Genomic DNA, 19,379 nt, shown 5'->3' on the forward strand with positions numbered 1-19,379 from the left:
ATCTTAAGCTTCATGCTGGAGATGAGAATGTCACAAAAAAACTACGACTCCAGTGAGAAATCAGTGCAAGAACATCAAATAAGAGAAACCAGAATGAGTGTTTGCAAAGAAACAAAGGTTCTTGGAAAATTTTTTTACTTCCTTTCAGACTACTGATAATTTGATTAAACACTAATGAACACATTAGTGACTGAAAAAAAATGGTTAGGGACAGTCCCTTCCACCAGCCCTGAGCTTTTTAATTTGCAGGCAGTATGGAAACATAATTGGATGCATTTCTGGATATATCTGGAAAGTACCTATGTGCTTGAGAAACAAGTACACAAAAAACACTGGATACAAACAACCAGAACATATAAATATTAAATTCTCTGGATATCTCAAGCTCTTATGTTTGTTCAAGAGAAAAAACCTCACATCTATTATAGTGAATTCATGAAACACTTTGAGTGCTGGAGGACAGACCAAGCCTACATGTCCCAGTAGAGTGTCCCCGAAGATCAATGCCTGGCTACTGCTGGCGTGTGGTTAGAGTTTCTTTGCTGACAAGGAGTCACTCCAGACCTGTCCACACAAGGGAGAAAATTTCTCAGGCCTCAAATGAGCAAGCTAAGATGAACAGCAGACAGCCTTAGTTCTTTACTTCCAGGACACCTGCCAGCAGAATGAAGAAAACAACTAACATGAGGTCAAGAGCTTGTGGTGTTTTCTTCTCTGTTCATCCTCACTAAAAGCCTGAATCATGACAAGTCCTAAAGCAAATGTGGCTGCACCTCCAGTGCAGTATATCAACATGGAGTCCTTTAGAGAAGACAGCTTGCAAGGTGACCAAACACCTCCCAGTGGTATTTAGTTTATAACAGTTAACACAGACATTGCCTGAAACATTCTTTAATTCTACACTGTGCTTTCAGTGCACACTCTTCTCATATCCAGAAAGGCACCGCTAGACCAAGGATGGGTTCCTTGGCTCATCTTGCCCACCAAATGCCAACCTTTCAGTTTCTGTATATTTAGATCATGCTTGGACTGCTCATCCAGCATATCATTTTACTTTTCAGCCCTAAACAGCTTGAAATTGTAGTTGTAATTAGCAGATTATCATCCACAGGAAAAGACTGAATACATATTGGAGTAATACTGTGCTTTTCTGTATATGATTGTCAAGAGTTCCCACTGCCCACCTGGGACTCCAGTAGATATCATCCCAATGGAGGAGAGAGTGTTCAAACTTTCTGTACCAGCTCCCCCTGAAGAAATCTCAACTCCTCTGCATCAGAAAGTTGCAAATGACACAGTAAATACCAGAAGTATCCCAAACACTTCCAAGAATCCCTATGATCACAGCAGCCAGCTACATGGTCAATAAAACTACTCCTCCTTTGCAAGTAGACTATGAATGTCACTTTACTTATGCTAACAAGGAAGTGTGACAGAGCGTGCACAACATATGCACTCTGAGGGAACTGCACAGTCAATAGTAGATAGTATATTCTTTTGGAAGCACATGTTGAAACATCTCACTACAAGAAAGACAGTTAGGTGCTGGAAAGTGTCCAGAGAAGGTCAACCAAGCTGGTGAAGGGCTTGGAGCACAAGCCTTACGAGGAGCAGCTGAGGGAGCTGGAGGTGTTTAGCCTGGAGAAAAGGAGGCTCAGGGGAGATCTTATTGCTCTCTAAAACAAACTAAAAGGAGTTGTAGCCAAGTAGGGAGTTGGTCTCTTCTGCCAAGTAACAAGAAACAGGACAGGAAGAAATGGCCTTGAGCTGCACCTGGAGACATTTAGCTTAGTCATTGAAAAGTTTCTTCGCTAAGAGGGTAGTCAGGCATTGGAACAGGCTGCCCAGGAAAGTAGTGGAATCATCATCCCTGGAAATGTTCAAAAGACCTGCAGATGTGGAACTCAGGGTTTAGTGGTGGACTTGGCAGTGCTGGGTTAAGAACTGGACTCCATCTTTTCCAACCTAAATGATCCTAACATTCTATTTGCTTTGCCCTCTGTTGTGAATAAGTGGTTTGTGCTATATCAAGAATCACATTATAAGGTTTTAGCAAAAAAGTGAGTTTTAATACAAATTTTTGAAAGTGCAACTTTAAGAGAGTTCAGTGGCAAGTTTTACTCTGTTACCACATGAATCAAACATACAAAGGAAAGTGAAATTAGAATCAAAGGATATAAATATAAATGATAAGGGTGCAGAAGGGTTTAGTAGCACTTAATCATTAACTGATTCAACAACTTAAAAGCAATCCAATAGGATTTACTACAATTATAACAGTGACAATTATAGATTCACATTAACCAACATTCATACGTAAGTCACACACGCACACAGACAAAGAGATGTATATATCTGTGTGTGTTCCTCCACACAGGAATGGCTTAGATGAGAAGTAATTTCATCTTATGGTAAGAAAAAGAGTGCTGTGTAACCAACCATAGTGCCATAACTACATCTGAAGTATCCAAGCTAGAATCTCTTACTGTATCTTTTTATATTAAAGTATTTTTGAAGGTCTGGGTAGAGAGTAATTGCTGTTGGGACAGTGAATTTCTACTTCATTGTCTTCTACTCAGAGTCTTCTCAGAGAAGACTAGGTTTTGAAGTTACTCTGAGGCATGACAGGAAGCCAGCTCAGTTCTCAGGAGGCTAGTAAGGCAGGTTTCATTGATACAGCCTTGTGAAGAAGCAGGCTGCAGCCTGTGGGGCACAGGGAGGCCTGCATTTGGCTTTGAAGGCAGTCATGGCCACTGTTATACCTCCACATTAAGATTTTGAGAGCACCCAGTGCAGTGCAGTGTCTCTGAAGATGCAGTTATCGTGCCAATGAAGGTGAACAAATACCTACACCTGCTATTACCTCCACAGCATAGCCCTGTCAGCTCTAGAGTCAAACATCTTTCAAACATCTTCCTCACATCCTCAGCTAGAAATTGCCAGCTTCCAAAGTAGGGACCTTAACTTTGCCAGTAAGTGCTCCAGCAGCATGTGGAGTCAGCCAGTGCCAGCTGAGCCTCCCAAATGGGCTTCCTAGCAGCTGAGCCTCTCAATGCCAGCTGGACTCTGGAAGAGGGAAAGTAGTCAAACAAACACTCTGAGGAGGCTAAAAAGGTGGAATGTGAAACTGAGCACAAATTTAAGTGGTATATTAAACAGTTTGTCAGCCAAGATTTTAAATGTCTTCCTTGCATCATAGTTAGTGTTCTCTGCTGCTCTAAGTAATGCCTGCCTCCAAAGCACACTTAGCCTGAGTAATGTGCGCTTTATTATTTACATACACTTATTCCTTCCTCTTTATGCATCTGGGAATTTAGGCTTTGACACTAAAGTCATAGAGAATGAGGTGACTATTTTATGTTTTCTTAAAGCTCATGCCAGGTGTAACAGAACCAGAGAAACTAGCTGTGTACTTCTCACAAGACCTGAAGACACCAATGCATCCTCCACTAAGCTCAACCTGCCAAGTACTCCTATCCACTGTGTATAAGAGATACCAAGCCACATGAGAAAGAGCAAGACATGGCAGCAGGGCTGTCAAAGTGCAGGGACTTGGGAATGGCTTTGCACAGCAGGTAAAATAGCCAGAAAGGTTCCAAGACCCATAAAACCAAATTTGACTTTGTAAAACTGATAATGTTCAGAAAATAGCTCTATCAAAAATGATGAGGGAGACTGAGAAAGAGGAGCTGATTAGTGTATTTTAGTCAGCATTCACAAACATGTTTCTTTGAAATAGCACCAGAAAACAAATACAGGCAATTGCAGCTATCTTCTCTTTTTTCTTAAGATGAAACTATACTCTGAAAATTGACTCAGTGATACAAATGACCAAGCTGGCATGAAGCATATCAGTCAGGTCACCAGGAAAACAAGAGGGAATTTTACATCTATTCACCAGTGCTGTGCCTTCTCAGGAGCAGACAAGGATACATTATGGAAAAGCATTAAAAATGCACACTTTTAAGGAGAACATTTTTGTTTCCTCCACCAATGCAAAAGCCAATGCTGTTAGAAAACTTGTCAGTAACCCAACATTCGATGTGAAAGAATAAACTTTTTTCAAAGCAAACTTCCACTGAAATTGAGTTACAATTTTCCCTTAATTATACTTAAAAAAAAAAGAAAAGAAAAAAAATTCTGCACACTGAATCTATTTCAAGGAACTAGAACATATTATGTCTCACCATATCTGAAGAAGGGAGATAAAATAGGCACAATAGGACAAGGATTAATGCACCAGGACTAAGTAGTCTTCCTCAAATCATATGGAAAGCTTGTGGCAGAATTGGAAACCAGTCCTTGGAAATCTGACTCCCCTTACCATATTGTAAAAGAGATAGGTAATACAACCTTCCAGCTCTTTTTGTCCAACTTAAACTTAAGGACATATTAAAAGAAAAAATTGATTTATTTTGTACATTTACTTTTAGTAGTATGGTAGGATGATTGAAAGAATGACAAATGTCTCCAGTGCTGCCAGTGCTTATAATTCTATGCTGAATTCAGTTCTCTACAGTGTTTTTCTTAAACATGCAGTTTCTGAGCCATGTAATGACACGAAAATTACAGCAACAAAAATGACTTAATAGTTACCCAGGATAGCAAACACAAACTGGAAAGACTAAGAAACCAGATGGCTCATAAATATGTTTGGTTTAATTTGATGATTTTTAACCCTATCTTGTGATGTAAAACTTGAGGTTGGATAGTTTAGGTAGCAGAAAAACAGTGCTTGTTATACTTTTACCCTTTGCTAAGTTCAGAAAGACTAAGCAAAGGTACATTCACCAGCTTTATTTTTTGCTCCTTTTTGTATTTGGGTCACCAAGAATGAAAGGACATGCTTAAGAGTATTCTTAAATGTGGCTGATTTTTTTAAAAAAACTCATAGGAGCACTTCTGTGCATGCCAGAACTAATAAAATATTTTGTGTATAAAATTTAAGGCTGGGTTCAAATTTTTTCAGTGTCTTCCTTTAAGATGATAATGTAAACCCCAGGTCTACACCTTCTGAGCAGGTTCAGTCCTATCCTTAAATCTATAAGAACACCTTCTCTTAACAACACTCTTCATGGTATGGGTCAAAGTTGAAAACAGACTATTCTGTCTGAAGGGATAAGGGGGAGACTTGAAGGCCACACAACACCATGATGTATATCTTATTCCTCAGTAATGTAGCATCAGTGATAGGATTCAGACTATTAGTCTGAATTTTTTCCTCTAAAACTGTTAAAAGTTTTGTTAGATGGATGCGAAAAAACTAACATGATCCAAAAAGAAGGAACTTTCAAAACCAGAACTGGATGATAGTAAACAAAAATATTTTTCTACTTTGTAAAACAGGATTGTAGGTATTTTCACAGTTGTACCAATTCACAAGGCTGTTGTCAGCTCACTGACGTTGAGCTGACAAGGCTGGCATCAAGCACTTGTTCCTTTGCAGAGAATGGAAGGCAGACATCCCTGTACCAAGGTATATAGACGGAGTATATAGACAGCTATTATGCTACTGAGAACACAGCTGCGCTGGGCAGGGCACAGCTCCAGGATGAAGGACCACCGCCTCCCTAAGATCCTGCTTTATGATGAACTTGCCACTGGCTGCCACAAGAGAGGAGCTCCGAAGAAAAGGTACAAGGACTTCCTGAAACAACATCTCAGCCTCGGGCATGTTGATCACCATAACTGGTCTACTCTGTCCTCCAATCGGGAGACCTGGAGACACACCATCTATAACGCTGCTGATGCTTTTGAGAAAACACGCAGGATCACCCTTGAGGAGAAAAGACAACGCAGAAAGAATCGAGCCTTGCAGAATATACCATCTAAGGAGTCTTTCTGCTGTGCCTTTTGCAACCGGACATGCCTTTCTTGTATTGGCCTTTTTAGTCACCAACGCGCTTGCAAGAAACGTGGGTAGAGCCCTTCCTAAATCTTCGTTCGCGAAGCCTAGACATGATAGACAGCTATATCAGGGTGTATTTAGACATTGTCTAAATTCAGGCATCTAATCTTACAGGTTAGTTCACAAGACACTTATTTCAATGACTGTGGGGAGAGATTAAATAAAAAACAACAGATTAAGGGTTTTCCAGAACAATTCCTTCCTCCCTAGCCCACCTTCCTTTTGGCTCCACTGGGAGACTGGCTCCCTTTCTTGTCCTTGTTCAGCAATCACCATCTCCTCAGCTGTACCTAACACAAGCTGTATAGGGTCACATCGTAACTGGAACATTAAAATTATGTACAAAAAAAAGCTAGCTTTTAACCTAGGTCATTTCAAAGCATCCCCACAGTCTGACTGACACAGCAGAGATTAGACCATGCTGTCACTTGGGAGCTGGCCAAAGAGGTCAAGATGGACATGCATGTTGGAGAGACGAGCTAAACATTGACCAAGTGTTGACCTCCTTCATGTTCACTCAGTATCAAGAGCCCTTAGAGACCAGCAGAAGAATCACCACTTCTATCTCTGAAATTCTACATTTACTTGTGTGCTGGTTTCGGCTGGAGTAATTTCCTTCACAGTGGCTGGTATGGATATGTGTTTTGGATTTTTGCTGAACACAGGGTTGATAGTATAGTGATGTTTTTGATATCACTGAGCAGTGCTTACACAGGATTAAGGCCTTTTCTGCTTTTCGTACTGTCACGCTGGCAAGGAAGCTGTGGGTACATGGGAAACTGGGAGGAGACAGAGCTGGGATAACTGACCCAAACTGACCAAAGGGATATTCCATACCATATGACATCATGTCCAATATATAAAGTATAAGGAGGAGTAAAAAGGAAGGAGAAGGGGGCAGGGAGGATGTTTGGAGTGGTGGCATTTGTCTTCCCAAGTAACTCTTACTTGTGATGGGGCTCTGCTCTCCTGGAGATGGCTGAACACCTGCCTGCCCATGGGAAGCAATGGATTAATTCCTTGTTTTGCTTTATTTACATGTGTGGCGTTTGCTTTCCCTATTAAACTGTCTTTATTTTAATCCATGAGTTTTCTAGTTTTTACCCTTCCAAATCTCTCCCCCCTCCCACTGGTGGGGGAGCAAGCGAGCAGCTGTGTGGGGCTTGACTGCTGCCTGGGGTTAAACCATGATTACTTGACATAAATTACCACCCACCATTCTCAGCAGAGGAATGTCAGTAACACTATTAATTGGGCTGTTGCTTCTGGTCAATCTTCCTTCTTGCAGCCACAAAGCAGTTTCTATCAGTAATAAAACAACTTCTCTAGCTTCTACGCAAGTACCTTAGTACAGAAGTGATCGTAATTTCTGATGAAGCTTAATTGAAAAATAACTCTTGGCTGGATTAAAATAGCTGATAGCCTATACAGTCACATGACACAAAAACCCCTGCAAAATTGTGATCTATATATAAAATATGTTAATAAAATATTATCACAAACAATCACAAGCAATCCCTGAGAATTGAGGAGCTTTGGATAACTGCATCTAATGAGGAAAGTGGGAAAGACAACTTGTTTAAAGCCAAGGGGTTTTCCACATCCTTTCAGATCCTTAAAAAAGTAAAAAAATAATTCTCTCTCAAGAAAAAAAAGAATCAAAAACCCCAAACCAAAAAACCCACCAGATTTTTCCTTTAATTAATTTTCACACATATATATGTGGGGGAAGGAACACAAGAGAGGAGAAAAACCGTATGGGATCAAAATAGAAAGGTAAGAAATAAAAAAAGCTATGCCCTGTCCAAAACCTATCAGCAAATAAAAAATGAAAATAGCTTATAGAGGGGAAGCAAAATGTTTGTGTCTGGAATCAGCGCTTATAACTAATTTGCAAGGTTATTTTTTGCAATTTTTACTGACTTTCTTCTCTAAGACTGTAACAGACTGACAAACACAAACTGTCAAACTCTGGGACAGTTTAAACTCTGTTAAGAACCTGATAGATCTTGAAGGTTCAGGAGGTATGTGGGACTTCAGGAAAGTCGGAAAAAATAGTGATAGTGATGACTATGCTATCAGGGCTTATAAAATTCATGAAGTACAGTGTCTCATTAAACTCTAGGTATTTAACTGCTAGCCTGCATGGGGTTAAGGAAAGTTTCTTTTGGAGATTTTAAATACTATTTGGGCTCCTGCAGTGACTATAAACACAGAAAATGTTCCTGTTGTGAATTACATACTTTAAAAGTGTTACTCAGGTGAAGAAATCTGAACTCCAGCACGATACACATCAGAATGCCACACAGAAAACTCTAAAAACATGTTAAAGACCATGAAAATGTCAAGCAGTCATGCTTTTCTATGATTCTATTTGCCGAATAGGTTTTAATCACCCAGAGCTCAGTAGGGAAAAAAACTATAGATAGCAGATACTTGGAAAATTAAAACTGCAGTGAAATCAAACAACAGAAACAGAAAATGAAAAAAAATCAAGCTAAGGTATTAGAAGCGTGTAAGCATAATCATCTATGCTCCTTACATTGTCTAAAATATCAGTCAAGATATCAGGGTCTGCAAAACTGCCAAATGAGTTATCCAGTAAAGCAAAGCAGTTGTTCAATTCCAGTTTGAATTCAGTTTTGCCTGAGGTTGCTCAAGTTCAAACTGACATCTGCTAACCCTTTTTTTGGTAATCCAAAACCACACTGGCTGGGTTCCTGGTCTCCATTGGAAAAGAGTTCCTCCATCCTGCTCCTCTGTCCAGATCTGGCCACCTCCCGTCCTCTCTGTACATCCCCACAGTTTCCTCCTGCTCCCTAAGGCCAGGAAAGCAGAGCAGATATTGTGAGGCAGAGCTACAAAGGGAAGTGCCCAAGCGCTCAAGAGTTCACCCTCAGCACATAGAAAAAGGTCTTGGTCACAGCTGCAGAGCTACCCAAATGAGTTCTGCATTACTTCAGGGAAGCAGGTGCTTCCAACATCATCTCTGCTGTGGGAAGTGTGATTTCAGTGAATTGTGACTCTTAACCACTAACCTCTCCAGTTTAGTTCTCATTGAAGTTCCAATATGACTGCTATTATTCGGTCAGTTCTGATTCAAGGCAAGAAAAAAGTTCCAGTACGGGTTTCTTTTGGCTCCTGGATAGCATAAAAACTCATCAAGACAACGTAGGAACAGTCACTTCTCATCTTCTGCGCTTGATTCTGCACAACAAAACACCATCACATCCCTTCAGGTCACTTCCTAGTGTCACTCTCACTCACTTTATCACTCCTATATTTTTAGTATATAAATATGTATCACCATAAACATAGACACAGAGGTGTGGATGCTCTAACCCCAGAAAGTTTGGCTGTTTATGCCTTCAAACACATGCTGTGCTACAAACTGGGGAAAAAAAAAACAAAAACAAACCAAAGACCTAACTGAGCAACTGAAATGCATGAATAAATGCATCATGCTTGGCTGATAAACCAAAGCTTATGGGATTTCAGACACCAATTAGCTGAAAATCTGTGATGTCTTATTAAAAGACACGGCTCTCCCATCAGACAGGGCAAAAGTTAAGCTGAGTTACGAGGATAAATCTGTGCTTTTGAAAAGATTTCACTTTTAATTCTATAATTCTCTACTTCGGTCTCATTCTTGACTACCCCTAACTCTACTGGACTGCTGTACAGTAGCTTTTTAAACTAAATCTGTGCCATTGTCAGGGAGGTTTTTGCCTTTGCATAGAATAGAATAGTTCAGTTGGAAGGGACCTACAACAATCAGGTAGTCCAACTGCCTAAAATAGAGTGAGCTGGAAATCTTAATAAGTTTTTCACTGACAAGTGGAGCGTTGTGTAAAATTTCATATTTTTCCAGCCAGCCTTATGTTAAAGAGCACATATAGAAAACCAACCTGAAATTCTCCTAGAAAGACAAAACTTGGCCTGTGGGTGAGCATCTCCCTGAAATTCTGAGGTCTTTATTTACTTAGTACATATGACAGAGTTGCTTTTTCTAGGTGAGAAAGACTGGAATGTCACCTCTGTTACCTTTTATGTAATTTCCCTCTGTTTTCATTTCTGCTTGGGCGTCCAGTTGTGCTGGTATGATACTCACTGGGAGAAGTTGCAGTGTGGAGGTACACCACCTTGAGAAAAGCTCTTAGAAACAGCACATGTTTCTAACAGGGAGGCAAAATGCTTCAGTGACATCCTGTCAAGTGCCTGGGAGCTGTAGTCCTTTAGGCTTTGCAGAGACCTGGGGAGGTCTTGATGCCACATTTACTCAACTACCCCTCGAGCTTCCCTCTTGCATATCCAGCATAAAAAGGCAGGAACCTGACATTCCCCAGGCACAGACCCTCCAGCCCCTAATGATGCTGAACCAGTCACAATCTGAAACAAAGGTTCTACATGCTCCTCCGGCAACACGTAACACATTGGTGTGATCTGTCACCACTCTCATAAGAGAGCTCAGTTCTCCCTATGCACTCAGAGCACATCTGTCAGACCAGCTGCAAGTCACCTCTTATCAAACATTACAGCTCACCCTTTTTCCAAGCTGGCCTGCTCTCCTACCTGCCACAGGTTTCATCTTTATGCACACTATGTCCTGCTGATAGCAGACCACATCAAAACACTAGGTTTGTTACATGCCAGAGGAGGAGAGAAGCGGGGAAGCAATTATCATGGAATGGGAGGAAGAGGAATTGTAAGAGGAAGGACTGATGCTGAGAGACAGGAAAAGACTATACGCCTGATCCAATTAATTAACATAATTAACGTCATTATTTTCCTCCTCTGATTTAAGGATTCAATACAGGAATCATGCTTACCCGTAAGAGTCTCAGATAAAAGTCTCCGGATACAGAAGGCAAGATGTTACACTGCTGTAACTGTATTCCCATAGAGGTCCATCAATTTGAGTTAACTATGAACCCTGTGGATTCTTTCCTCTCCATTTATTCCTGGAAAGAGCTCACCTGCCTCTCCTCTCAGCAGCTCCTTTGTGCTGCTTCTTTTACTAAAATTTTGCCAAAAAAGTTACCTTTTTTCCTTTATTTCTGAGGATCTTGATCCAATATCAAACTACAAACAGTACCGGCCACTGTCTGTATGTACAGTAATGAACATCAGTCTAAGGACAACCACCTCCATGCACAAATCTGAGTACAAATCGGTATGTGGTATTACAAAATAACTGAGCAGTTTTAATACAAAACAAACAAACAAACCCTCTCACAGGTCAACAAAAAAATCTTTCAGAAGCTTTGTAAAATTGCAAAGACCAATACATTTCAGGGAGTGCTGGAGTAGAACAGTTCATGTCAAAACAAAACATTTGATATTAAGTCATATTTTACGCTTTTTAAATAAAGTTTTCAGATTTCTGAATGAAAGACTTCTCTAAGCAAAAGGTTGGATTAAAAAAAAAAAGGGAATTAAAACAGGTAGACTCATTTGAATGTCTCAATATGAACTAACTGGTGCACACAAAAAACAAAATGACCAAACATAACAGCTCAAACTTAGACCACTTTATAAAGCATTTTAGTGCCACCACATCAACATTTTTCAGTAAAATTAATTCAAGATGGAAATTTCTCTCCAATCTTGCCAGAGACATCACAGATGTACTTCTACACTCCAGCACAGCCAGTGTGCACCCTCTCACTCATACAAGCAGGCTGAAGAGAGGGACCCTACTGCGTATCTCTTTAGGTCTCCAGGGGGTGGGACAGGAATGCTTTTGAAACTTCACTGGAGTGGGGCATCCTTTTCTCCAACTTTGATCTTACAGATTAATTAGAAACTGTGCGGCCATGTAACACAGACAGGAAGATGGATTTCTGCTATGGCTGATGGCAAGACATTGTCTTCAGCTCTAAAGAAACAGCACACATGGCTCACTACCTGATTCCTTCCTTCTCCAACTTAGTCCTCCGTCCTGATGTAGTTTACAAATCCTCAGTGTTTGTCTGCATGTGATCCCTTACTGTGGGATTCCCATATATCTATCATATCCTTCTCCTCTGTATTGCAAAGGGTCCTCAACTTTGTAATGTTTATGGCTTAAAAAGAACTGTCATGTTCTTATTTCAAGGCATCCACCCAATCTTTGACTTTCAGTGACAGTTCATAGTGCCTTGAATTGCATATCTGGACTGGGCACAGTATATGGAAATATGCCGTCATTTGCACAGTAAAGGACTGTGGATCTAACTCCTACGACAAATTTCAAGGATCATTGGGTGCTGTCCTTCTTGGAACCATTTAAGTGAAACCACTACTATACTTGTGTGCTACTTTAACTGAAACAGGCACAAGAAGAAGAAAATAAGAGAAAAGTTCTTCAATGAAAAGGCAAAAGAGAACACAGGGTACCATCCCTTCCACTCTTGGCATGCTCTTCTCCAGACAAAGGGATACACAAAGGACTAAAGATTTGTCTAAGTGAGATAGATGCACGGGTTTATTTTAAGTTGGATTATGACAGAATGAGGTACTCCTATATCTTCATGTACGTGTGGACTGATTGAACTTGAACCAGTTTATACTCCCTCTACAAAACAAGCCAGCTCAGTTCTGAGAAGCAGACAAAACCAGGGAGAGAAACAAAATATTTGAGTCTTCTGAAAACTGTTAGACATATGCAAGCATCCAGGAATGACATAAGCATGACCATATTTTTGGAAAGGTGTTTCAGCTTTGCTCAGGATGTATGTTGTACTGTAATTTTGCAAATAGTTTGCTTTCCACATTCAAAAGCAAGAGTATTACATCTGGCCAAGCACAACCTGCTTTCTCATAGAAGAGAAAAGGACTGACCTACCCCCCTGCATCAGGCTCAAGTAATAGTAAGAAAATCATCCAATATGAAGGCTCAAAGTAATTTTAAGCCAGAGCTTAAAATAAAAAGAAAACTCTCCCAGATATTCATCTGGTGTCTTCTTTCACCTTCTTTCTAGCCATCTCCTGAGACCTGGGGCTAGAGTGCAACCTCAGCCTCTGAATGATTGTGAAATTGGTTTGATACCGAACAACGCACATCGATGCACTGAGTTCTTTCCTGGTTTTGTTACTATTGGTTTGGGGGTTTTCTTTCTGAGGGTTTTTTTCTGCTGCTGTTCTCTACAACTTTCTGAATTTTCTCGCAGGGTCTTAATTTTTGCACCAAGAGGAGTTCCAATATCCTCCAGTGTGTTGGTGTGCCAAAAATTTTCAATGGATGGGAACTCTGAAATCATCCTTTTATGATAGAGCTCACTAGAAGGGCATATGTCAGCCAGTAAAACAAAAGAGAGAAAAGAGGACCTGCAAATTCCCTCATCACTAAGACCTTGGGCTTTCCAAATAGAGAAGAAAATATAAAGCCACCCCAAGAATATGCTCCAGGAAAAATTCCTCATTGCAAACACTAGTGGTTTTCAAAATAATTTCTGTAGAATCTGAAAGCTGACCATAATAGCTCTGTGAGATAAGCAAACCCCATGTGAAGTTTGTGACAGCAGCTACACAGTTAAATGCTCATGCATCCAACTCTCTCCCTGGGTGATTGAGATTATTTTTGGCAGAAGATTGGACAGAGATTGTAAAATGTACGTTTATTTTCATTTAGCTCTTTACTTGCTCTCTCTGAAACACACCCTTTTTTTACCTCTTTTCCAATACAGTCATGCTTCCTATCACAAACTTGGATACACAGCAAATATAAATATACATATTCCTTACATTAACCTTACTTGCATTTGAAAGTCATTCCACCAAAAACATTGGGATTAAATTTTTTAGTTTCTGTTGAGACCACATGCCAGAAAAGCTGAGGCTATGGGGACATACAGCTCTGCTTGCATGAGGTACACTTGTCCTGGGACCCTTTTAGAGTAAAGCAACTTCGGTCATCCCGATAGGAATAACAGGCCAGAAGAAGGCTGCAATTAAAAACTCTGTGCTATGCCTTGGCATACAATTGTAAATAGAAATAAATTTTGAAATCTGCTTAAAAACCGATGTCTCAGTGTGTCTTCATATAAAAGTAAATATATACAAGTTCATCATTTAGCCAGAGAGAGAATTTCACTGCACTAGAAAGAGCTAGCTGTAGTGCCCAACAACCTGTTTGCTTTTCCTCCTTTCCTGCCTGAAAGTTATATTATTTGTTACACTGAGAAATACAGAAGTGTCTCTTGATCCTTGTCTAAGGGTCAGGTTGTAGTCCCTGTCTCTGCACTGGGCATACTACCATAACTGCAGCTCTCTGAAAAGTTCAGCATGTTTTGATACAGGCTTTTCTCTCCTGATTTTCATAACGAGTTTTCTTGCCACTGTGCACATACAGTAAATGTGTCCCACTCCTACCTTCTTCTCTCATTATTGCTTGTGGGCATGGTGCCACCTCACAACTTCTCTCCTTTTACTGCAGCTCACTTCTATTATCTCCCTCCTCTCTTGCTGTTCTTTCATTTCTCTTGTTGTGTTTCAGAACCAAAGCTGACAGTGACAAACAGAGCAGCACAAAGATTATTTCAAAACTCAGCCTGAGCACCACTTTCTAGGTGGGAGCTCATAACTCTATCTTACATACTCCCAATCTCTTCTTCTCCCTTTATCTGTGTCCCTCATCTCTCTCCTTAGACAAAGCATCCTCTCCAAACTACGCCTTTTCCTGTAAGCGACCTTCACTACTCTGGAGCTTTACTTTCACCCACCTTTCTAAAATAGTCCCAAAGAAAACCATCCAGTAACCAGAGAAGCAAAATAGTCCTGGGTTATAGCTGTTAGTTTCATGCTGAACCCTTGTACAATGACATTGTCTGCTTCCAGCCTCGGAGCCTCAACAGCATCTGCTTTTCTAAAACTACAGATCACCTATTCATTTCATTGAACAAAATTTACTTAGAATCAATAACCATCAAGATTTTTCTTTCCACTTTATATATGTTTCATGACAGTACTTTCTCTCCCCATCCCCCTTTTCCCCCCCACTGTTCTGAAAATAATGCTTTTCGGGTTTAAAGGCAAAAGGGAAGAGGCGATGAAATAAGTCTGAGTCTCTGGGTATAAGAGAGACTTTGCATCATAAGGAGATGATGGGAAGAAAAATAAGTTACTTACCCACTATGGTAACACACAGCACCAGCTGTGGGAGCCGTTCCATGGCTCTGCGGGGTGTGGGGTCGCAGCCGGGTGCGAGGCTTTGGAGGGGATGTGCCAGGCTCTTCCTGTGGGCTCCGCTGGAGCTCTGAGACCGGGCTCGGGCTCGGGCTCCTGCTGCCTTGGAGGAGAATTCCCACCTCCTGCTCGCATGGGTCCTAGAGCCACCCTCCCTTCCTTCCCTCCTCCTCCTCCCGTTTTGCATACCGCTCCTGCACGATCAGCAAATCCACAAGGCAGTTGCTTCAGACAAGAACATATCAATCTATAAATTTTTTAGGCATTAGTATTCAGTAGAAAAAGCTGAATTCAGCATTTTACTGGGTTGTTCCTCATTCTCAGTATTCCCTTGCAGCTGGCTCAATGACACACACTGCTTGGACCAAACTCGGCTCGTATTTAAGATGATAGAGAAGATCCTCTTGGCCTGAAAGTCCATTCACTAACTGCCCTGAAAGAGAAAATTTACACAGCCTAGATACCCACCTTTCTTCCCTTAACTTCACTTATAACCACTTAACTCCTGTGCAAGACAGCCTCAGTTGGAGAGACACTCAGTGAGGACCTGGAGCACAGGAAAGCATAGGTACTCCACCTGCAAGCTTGTGCATTCATTCTTCAATCACTTTCCTCGTTAAACACCTTTTTCTTCTGGTCCATCAGCCCTTCAATTACAGTATTTCACTCTGCCTTCAATTTGTTTGCATGTGGGTTTTTCCTTGATGGAGATTTTATTCTAAAATTGCTATTCTTTTTAATAACCAGAATACTTTCTTTCTGATTGATTCTTCACGTGGATACCCTTACTCTAAATAAGGAGCGCTTTGGTCCAAATTAGCATAATTTATTCTGTCTGTTGTGAATTTAACAGGTAGTACCTGAGACTTGAGTACAGTACCATTCATGATGCAGGCACTGGAGAGATTTGGAGCTGATTAGAACCCTGATAGGTCTGATGTGTCTGGCACTTTTAAGCCAAAAGCCTGCATTCTATTTTTAATTGTGGTTCATAGATTAGACTAAAAATTTAATTAATTTATTTAACCTTCTGTGAATCTTTCACTGATATCTATGAGAAGTATGCACTGCTCAAGGGTAGAATTTGCTTCTGCATCATAACCATATATTTGGAACTACAAATTTGCTCTTTGTTCAGTAACACATTACTATTTTCAAAAGATTTACAGGAGCTTATTTTTGAACACAACCTGGATGATTTGGAAATAAACATCATTCTGACGTTTTCCTCTATGGCCACATCAATTACAAAAGTGTGGTAGCAAGGAAGACATGCAGTATTGGCTTCTTATTAAATTTATATAAACTGTCCCCCAAGCAAAGTAATAGACTAAGACCAGGAAAAAAAAATGTTGCCAGCTTTCCATCACTTCATAAATAACTTTCTTGGCTGAGGCTCTGGGATTGCAAAGGAGGTAATTTTTTTTACTCAAATTGGTAAAAAGTAGGGGCACCTCAGGAGTTTCCGTGCCTATCTAAACCCTCCCATGAACAGAAGTGTAAATAATCTGTATGTGCAAGGAACTGGTAGCGGCAGCAGAGACAGATGAAATGACACTGTTTCTGATAATACTCAGTTTTAAAGATGTTCAGATTTTCCATGGTTTTCAGATAGTGTCGCAAAGACAGATGAATTCTAAGGCTCATTACAGAAATGTGAGACATTCTATAAAAAAGAGATAGATGCATGTGATGCTTTTAAGCAGAGCGGAAAAGCAGAGGATAAAGTGACTAATCTCTGACCAATCGTCTCATTGGACAGTTTCGAAAGGTTGAGTCCTGGCTCAGGAAAGTAGACCTTGGTCTACTGGAAGGTCCATAATTAATCCTTGGCAAGATAATCCACATCTGTCAAGCAAAGGATGTCACCCAGTCCAAACAAAAACTTTTTAGGGAATCAAAGCTTTTAAAGATACATGGATAAACAAGTGTTTCACAACGAAAAACATAAGAAGATATACAGAGTATGAAAACAACAGAAGACAGAACAATGCCCATCATTTGGAAATAGGGGCAGGTACTACAGGAAAGTGCCACTCACCAACAGTTTGCAAGTGATGCAGGATCATGCTCAACAATAACAAGAGAATGGCAGCAACACCACTAATGCAGAGGAAACCTCTGTAGAGGTAATTAGGAGCAATGGACAATGCTGCATCATCAGAGAACCGAACTGCTAGTCCAGAAGCAACTGTGACAATTAGAAGCTTTTAAACTCTGTACTTATGCACAAGCTAGAGCACTGCCAGAATCTGGATACTAGCAATTGAAAATAAATTATCTTAAATAATCATACCATTTTTGGCTGAGGAACACAGGAACAACATATTGGAGTCCAGGAGAGGGAAGCAGATTTGCTTATCCTATTCTTATATTCTTCTGAGGGCATCCATTGTTGCAAATACAACATAGAGGGCTGCACAGAACTTTGATCTAAACCTGTAACATCTCAAAAACTTTTGGAATGGGGTTGCAAGACAATTCCTACCATGCTACCAAGAAAATGCCTCAGAACCGAAGGGAGATGAGGCACTTAGCCACAAAGCAAGCAGAGCTCCAGCAGTGAGGATCTAGTCACTGCCAGCAAAAAAGTTGGAGTTTTCACTTACATGTACACTCAGGGGACAAAACTTATAAAAAGTGGGAAATATTTCTCACACACAACAAGAAAGCATTGTTGTGGTGATTGATAGCAAATGCATTTCTACATGGGACACAAGGCAGGGCAAATGTTCACCTTGCTCCAATGCCTTCTTTGGGAGATACTGTTCTCTTTTGGACTGCACACTGCACAGAAAGATAAAGCACATTTTTGATAGAATATCCAGTACAGAAGTCTGTATAACGACATTTTGGTCTAAGAAAAATATGAGAAAAATGCAGCCAGAGATCTCATAAACCTTGCATGAAAAACAAGATATAGGGCAAAAGATAAACAAAAATTCCTTATGATGGAAATAATATCCAGCAGAGCAAGGTGAATGTAGTGAGATCATACAGTCTGGGCACACTAAGATGAAGGAGTACAGGCTTGTTTGAAATATAAGGTATATAAAGAAATTCGTGCTCAGTCAACCCGCCTTGGCATCCTGAATGCTGCTCTACAAAACTGTTTAACAGACATAGGATTTGACTGCTACAAAAACATCTGGAAATCTGAAGACATTAAGCAAAGATATCTCAGTCACCAAGATGGTATCTAAGCACAAAACTAGGTTGTCATTGGATTCTTCTACTGAGAATATTGATAATTTTTAAAAGTTCTATAGTCAAACTTTGAGAACAGTCACTTATCCATAAAACAAATTAGTATACATAAAGAAAGAAAGAAGTTTTGGCTTTACTCCATAGCCATTAAAGCTTCATGTCTTCATGCATGGAAGAACTATGTGAGCTAAAACTAATCATAAAACTCTTTAGAGCCTAAGGGACCTGGAAATTCTCAGCCTAACCTTTCCCACAAGGAAAATGCCTACAAAAGTATTTTGGTTTCAAATATATGATTTCAATGTTCCATAAAAACTAAGCAAGATCTGATGATGGTTAGACGCATGGTCTCTGGAGTACTTTACAAAGGAACTACGAAGAAAAATATCCAGAACTAGATTTTATATCTGTTGCACACACAAGCTATTTAAGAAAAAGTATCTATCTGGTATCAGACAAAATGTGGACTTTCATTGCTGCAGACATTGCTGAGGGCAAGCCCTTACAAAAAGTAAGTGGGGCCAGTGCCACAGATAAGACTAGTTACACCAAATGAAGCATAATAGCTAAAAGACTTCACCCCTTAAAATTACAATAGGTAAAAAAGGGTTAAATTTAATGGCTGAGTGTGACTTGGTTTCAATGCAAATTAAATCCTCAGACATCAGAGGGAAAAAGTGTTAAAAAGGACATACACAGATTCATTTACAGGTTTAAAATCTAAAAGTAGGACCAATGATATTTTACACCAGCATCAGATAAGCAGCAAGTTTGAGGAAATTGTTGTCATGCTTGTGGCATAGGGCAGAAAGAGAGGCAAAGATGTAGGTGTAAGGAGGGAAAAAAATATAATGCCCTAGAGCAAAGCAGGTATTTGCTGCTGGAAGCAAACAAACTTATTTGTGTCCTAGACTATCAAATTCATACCTATGTAGAAGAAAATATTTCTAAGAAGTCATTTGTGCATGTCACTACTACCCTTGCTGCATTTTAGAGTACCTGCGTTAGTAATGTCTGACAACAGGACAACTTTAACGAACATGAGATTTAGCAGTTTGCAGCGAAGTACGTACGAGGCATGTCACTACAAGTCCCCATT

At 40.2% G+C, this 19,379-nt stretch overlaps 1 protein-coding gene across 1 annotated transcript in view; it reads right to left on the reverse strand.

Annotated features, from left to right (window-relative positions):
• Nucleotides 1–15,110, reverse strand: part of LTK (leukocyte receptor tyrosine kinase) — a 94,651-nt gene extending 79,541 nt beyond the window's left edge. Inside the window, exon 1 of the mRNA XM_027706577.1 lies at nucleotides 15,017–15,110. Coding sequence (XP_027562378.1) covers nucleotides 15,017–15,059 — 43 coding nt within the window. The 5' untranslated portion in view covers nucleotides 15,060–15,110. The remainder of the gene's footprint in view (nucleotides 1–15,016) is intronic.
• Nucleotides 15,111–19,379: the final 4,269 nt, after the last annotated feature.

Source organism: Neopelma chrysocephalum, unplaced genomic scaffold (genome assembly GCF_003984885.1).
Source record: "Neopelma chrysocephalum unplaced genomic scaffold, ASM398488v2 Primary Assembly neopelma1_24, whole genome shotgun sequence".
NCBI lineage: Eukaryota > Metazoa > Chordata > Aves > Passeriformes > Pipridae > Neopelma > Neopelma chrysocephalum.